This window comes from Corapipo altera, unplaced genomic scaffold (assembly GCF_003945725.1).
Source record: "Corapipo altera isolate COAL_440 unplaced genomic scaffold, ASM394572v1 182, whole genome shotgun sequence".
NCBI classification, from domain to species: domain Eukaryota; kingdom Metazoa; phylum Chordata; class Aves; order Passeriformes; family Pipridae; genus Corapipo; species Corapipo altera.
Window position 1 is genome coordinate 16,748 of NW_020885056.1, and position 5,616 is coordinate 22,363.

A 5,616-nucleotide genomic window follows, 5' to 3' on the forward strand; every position below is an offset into this window, starting at 1 on the left:
TGGGATGGACATTCCCAGAGCTGGGATGGACATTCCCAGAGCTGGGATAGACATTCCAATAGCTGGGATAGACATTCCCACAGCTGGGATGGACATTCCCATAGCTGGGATGGACATTCCCAGAGCTGGACAGACATTCCCAGAGCTGGATAGACATTCCCAGAGCTGGGATAGACATTCCCAGAGCTGGGATAGACATTCCCATCCTTGGACAGATATTCCCAGAGCTGGGATGGACATTCCCAGAGCTGGGATGGGTGATGGTGCCTCACAGGATTATCCCCAGGGGAACATTCCCAGGCTGTGGTTTCTCCCACTCCACTTCCTGTAGCCCTTTCGACCTGGTAATTAAAGGGCTGTTTTGCCTTTAATTCCCTTTTGATTTCATTTCTAAGGATAATTGTCCCTGTCTGTGACCCTCAGGCACTACCACAGCATGGAGGTTTTCACCCACTACGACCTCCTGAACCTCAATGGCACCAAGGTGGCCGAGGGACACAAAGCCAGTTTCTGCCTGGAGGACACAGAATGTGAAGCAGGTGTGTGCCAGAGCCCTGGGAGCTGGGAATTTATCCCTGTCCCTGGGGCTTCCAAGGGCTAAACGTGGCCTGGCAGGAGCCAGAAACCAACCCTGAGGTGATGGAGGGATGGATGGAAGGATGAATGGATGGATGGATGGATGGTCGGTCTCAATTCCCTCTGTCCCTACTCTGAGCTGCCCCAAAACCCAAACTGTGCTTTTTCTGACCCCTGTCAAGTGAGGAATTCCAAAATGTGCCTCCAGGTGATGAGGCTGGAAGGTGGCAGCTCCCTCTGTGCAGTTAAATCTCATCCCAAACACTGCCCGGGAACAACTGGGAATTCCCCAGGGAAACACCCGCCCTGCCTTGCCATGGATGTAACACTTTGTTCCTTGAACTTTTTCTGGCTCAGATGTGCAAAAGCAGTACGAGTGTGCCAATTTTGGGGAGCAGGGGATCACCGTGGGCTGCTGGGACGTGTATCGGCACGACATCGACTGCCAGTGGATCGACATCACCGACGTCCCACCCGGAGATTACCTTTTCCAGGTGAGGAAAAGAGGGTTGGAGGCACTCCTGTGGCTTTTATCTCACCCATCCTGACAAGAGTTTACCTAAAGCTGTTTATTTGTACACCTCCTACTTTTGATTATGAAGAGATTATATTCCCGGGGATGCCCAAAAGGGAGAGGATTCCCTACAAAACACACCCCCAAGTGACAAATCAGGGCCAACAACCATGTCTTACAGCCTTCAGAATTCCATGTCCAGCTCCCACTGGGTTGTCCCAACCAGCCCAGGAGCAGCTGATGTTGTTGCCACGCAGGGCTGGCACATTCCAGATGCACAACATTCCACTGCTGTCCTGGTTTGGAGCTGTTTGTGAGCAACACTCCCTGAATTTGGGGATCAAACCAATTGCTGTTTGTGGGGTGTTTGCAGGAGCTCAGGCTGTGTCTCCGGTCTGGGCACTCTGGGGAGGGGAGTGGGGGGAATTCTTTGGCTCTGAAACCAGCCCCTTGCTCCAGAGGGGAGGGAAGGGAGAGGAATTATTTTTGTCTGCGCTGTGTGAAATGGAAAAAAGGGGTTGGAGGGGAGATTTTGGGGGTCTTGGTTGGTCAGAGGGATGGAGCAGCTCTGCCAGGAGGGAAGGCTGGGAGAACTGGGATTGTTCAGCCTGGAGTGACTCAATTGTGGCCTTCCAGGACCCGAAGGAGCCAACAAGAAACATGGAGAGAGACTATTTCCAAGGGATGGAGTGACAGGACAAGTGGGAATGGCTTCTGCTGCCAGATGGTTAGATGGAATATGGGGAAGGAATTCTTCCCTGGGAGGGTGGGGAGGGGCTGGGATGGAATTCCCAGAGAAGCTGTAGCTGCCCCATCCCTGCAAGTGTCCAAGGCCAGGGCTAGTGGAAGGTGTCCCTGCCCATTGCAGGGGGTGGAACTGGATGAGCTTTAACATCCCTTCCATTCCAAACCATCCTGGATTCCGAGCCTGACCTGCTTTAACCGAGCAGTTTCCATTTCCATGCCAAGCGAATGATTTTTGGTTTTCCCATTGTAAAAAAACTCAGTTTGTTACAAACCAGCTGACTCTGCCTCCCCCCCCAGCCCACCCTTTTTTAAAATAACCTCCCCCTGTGCTTCTCCCCTCCCTCCCCAGGTTGTCATCAACCCCAACTACGAAGTGGCTGAGTCAGATTATTCCAACAACGTGATGAAGTGCCGGAGCCGCTACGACGGGCAGCGCATCTGGATGTACAGCTGCCACATAGGTGAGAGCCCTGCTGGCCTTGGGCCAGGCTTAAACCCCTCAGCTCGGGCCTAACAGGGATAAAGATGCTCCAGCTGGACGAGGAAATGCATGGTTTTGCCTCCCCAGGAAAGCTCTGGTGTCTGTGTGGGTCTGGCTTGGCAAACACCTTCTCCCCAGACTCAAACTCTTTGGTACTGAATCTCTTCAGACCCCAAAGCTTCTCCCCTCTTGAAAAAAAGAAATAAGAATAGGTGGAGCTCAATCCAGGCATTAAACTGCTCTGCTGTCGCTGGGGTATCAGGGGAAACTCTGTGTTCTCTCAGAATAATATAAAACATTATCCTTTGGAATTTTTATCTCAGAAATATCAAAGGCAAACTGGTTTAAACGTGTCACTTATCAAGACCATTTTAAAATGGAAATAGTCCATTATCAGGACCATTTTAAAATGGAAACAGTCAATTATCAAGACCATTTTAAAATGGAAGTAAGTTGGGGGCTTTCTAAGATAAGAGTGTTTTTAACACCTGCTGTTCCACTTATGATAAAATTCAATTAAAATTCAAATTAATTAGCCCAGGAGAATCTCCGAGCCCCTCCCTGTTCTCTGCCTGCTCTTTGTGCCCTGAGCTGCCTCTGCCCCTCCCTGCTCACCCTGTGCCCCCTTTGTGACCCCTCTGTGCCCCCCCCAGGTGGTTCCTTCAGCGAGGAAACGGAGCAGAAATTCGACCACTTCAGCGGACTCACAAATAACAGAGTGGCCACCCGGTAATGGGACCCCCCTCCCCACTATTTAAAGAAGGCAGGACTCCTGCCTTGCTCCTTCCCAAACCACTGCACCACCAGGAAATCAAGGAAAGGATCCAGCTCCGAATCTCCAGGTGAATTCTCTCCCGCAGACGCCTTCGCTCCCCGCCCCTCCTGCGGCCCCGGAGCCCCAAACCCTCCTTGGCTCCGTGTCCTCCCCCTTCCAACCTCCTCCAAAGGTTCCTCCCTCCACTCTGTGTCCCCTCACAGCCGCCTTGCCTTCGTTTGGGTGCCAACAACCCCAAAAAGTGGCTTCACCCTTCGCTCTCGAGGCCTTCATTTGGCATCTTTTAAGCTCTTTTCCACGCACCGAACGTTTGTGCTGCTGCTTCTTGCACAGCTTCTCCTCAGACTCCAGCTCAGCAAAGAAATACAAGGAAAAGAAAGTGAAAAAAACCCAACACACACACACACACAAAAAAAAAAGAGGAAAAAGAAAAGGAGCAGCTTTTTTTTTTTTCCGAGCAGAACAGTGTAAAGCATAATTTAATTCTGCAGCGAAACTCTCGCGTCCAACAGTCCAACCCAGCGACCTCTGGAAGAGGAGCAGAACAGATTCCAAGATTCCAACAGACCACTGGAGCTCCCTGGAGCTCCTCCACCTGCCTCGGACACCCAGAACTTTGCAGATTCCCAGCAGTGAGGCCGCTGGAAACTGGGAATTCCCATCCCAACATCCACCCCATAAACTCCACCCCCGCCCAGCTCTCGCCTCCCAGGCTGGACCATTCCCTGTCTTCTCTTCCAAGGATGAAGTAGTTTTTTTAAGGCATTGTCTCCTGGCTGTTCCTTACAGAGGGAATTCCTGGCTCTCATCCTTAGGGATCTGCACCGGCCCCACTGGAAATTCATGGTGCTACCCCCGTGCTCCTCTGTTTGTTTGAGGACACCCCTCTCTACACATCTCCAGGCACAGCTACTTGAATAAAAACCTTCCGACCCAGAAAAAAAAAAAAATGGTTTAAATGCCACTTGTGGATCTCTACTCCATGAAAGCTCACAATTCCTAGTGTTGGTTGGGTTGGGTTTTTTTTCCCTCTGTATGGAAGACTTCTACAAGCAGCTGAATTTTAGAGCTGACCAGGGGATTAATCCACGGGGGATCAGAGCTGGCTGCCAACTTGTGCTCTCCAAAACCTACCTCACAGGGGTGTTGTGAGGCTCAAAGGCTGCAGAATTATCCTGCTGAGGCCATTTATCACCTGGCAAAGGTTTGGTTTTTTTTAGCCTCCTCTTAAGCTGGAAAAACTCCATCTTTTCCCTCAAGAACCTGGAGCACGAGCAGAGCCAAAGGGTTTTCCAGCCCCTTAAAACCAGGCTCTGGGCCAACCAGAACAGGCAAGTTCTGCTTTTTCTTTTCCTAAGGAGCACGTGGCAACTTTTCCTTGCTTAACAGGGCAACTCCAGGCTGTGTAAATATGGAAAAAACACCCTGAACTCACTTGCATCCACTGCCTGGCAGTTTTATGGGATATCTCAACAATAACATTACAACAAGGTATAAACGTGGAACAGCTTTTTTGAACTCCTGTTCTTACCCCCAGCTGGAATTTTGGCCAACAAAACACAATTCCCTTACTCTTAATGAATTATTTTTTTGTTGTTTTGTGGGGTTTTTTTTCTCCAAACCCAGAGGAGGCTTTGCTGGAAAACTCCTCCTTTCACTCCTGCAGGTGAGCAACCGGGGGCTTGGAAACGAAAAGTGCTCCAAAAATCCCACGAACACTAAACTCCCCCTTCCATCCCAACTCCAGGAGGATGGTGCTGATCCCAAGGAGAAACCCCCCCCCGTGGTTCCTCCCTGCTCCACATGCAGTTGGACAGCACAGCCATGCTCATCTTTACAGCAGGGTTTTTTTGGGGGGGGGTGTGTGGATGAACAGGGAGGGGGAGCCGAGGTGCTTTTTTTTTTTATTATTCCTGCTGGTCCGAGGTTTCCAGCTGGAAAACTTCAGCTCCTGAGCCTTCCTGCTGCCTGTGCCTCCAGCCCAGGGCGTGGGACACGAGTCTCCTGGCCACGGCCGTGTCCGTCTGGGGCCGTTCCTTCCCCAGGTGAAGGAGTTCTGGGAAAAAACAGGGGGAAAAAACACTCAGCTGGGTGCTCAGTCCCTGTTTCCTCCACAGCAAATCCACCTCTTCCCTATCCCTTTGGAATGACACAACATCCCAGATGGAAACTCTCTGTGAAGTTATTTGGCCACAATAAAGCTCTACAAGGCTTTTTTTTATTATTATTATTATTATTGTTGTTGTGGGAGAAAATTGTTCTCCCCCCCCCTTTCTCTTCCAGGAATTGCTCGTCCCTGCACAGCAAATTGGATTTTTTGTTTCAAATAATCAAAGTGTGATTTTTGTTTCAATTAATTAAAGCCAGCAGCTTAAATCCTCGGAAACCAGGAAAAAAGGGAAATCCTCAGAAACCAGAAGAAAGGAAGAATTCTTTTTAAATCCTCAGAAACCAGGAAAAAAAGAATATTTTCTACATCCTCAGAAACCAGGAAAAAAAGAAGAATATTTTCTAAATCCTCAG

The 5,616-nt window shown here is 50.0% G+C and overlaps 2 protein-coding genes across 3 annotated transcripts in view; one reads left to right on the top strand and one right to left on the bottom strand.

Moving 5' to 3' along the window:
* LOXL2 (lysyl oxidase like 2) overlaps positions 1–3,510 on the top strand; it is a 16,204-nt gene extending 12,694 nt beyond the window's left edge. Inside the window, exons 7-11 of one of the 2 annotated variants that reach the window (XR_003531904.1) lie at positions 424–539; positions 934–1,070; positions 2,187–2,298; positions 2,972–3,160; positions 3,297–3,510. Coding sequence is in view for 1 of the 2 variants with exons in the window: in XM_027668925.1 (XP_027524726.1) it covers positions 424–539; positions 934–1,070; positions 2,187–2,298; positions 2,972–3,051 (445 nt within the window). In the remaining variant the exon portion in view is untranslated. Of the gene's footprint in view, positions 1–423; positions 540–933; positions 1,071–2,186; positions 2,299–2,971 lie in introns of both variants that reach the window. The other variant, XM_027668925.1, reaches the window with a different exon arrangement.
* Positions 3,511–3,535: 25 nt separating this feature from the next.
* R3HCC1 (R3H domain and coiled-coil containing 1) overlaps positions 3,536–5,616 on the bottom strand; it is a 14,165-nt gene continuing 12,084 nt past the window's right edge. Inside the window, exon 8 of the mRNA XM_027668924.1 lies at positions 3,536–5,149. Within this exon, the coding sequence (XP_027524725.1) occupies positions 5,001–5,149 (149 nt within the window). The 3' untranslated portion in view covers positions 3,536–5,000. The remainder of the gene's footprint in view (positions 5,150–5,616) is intronic.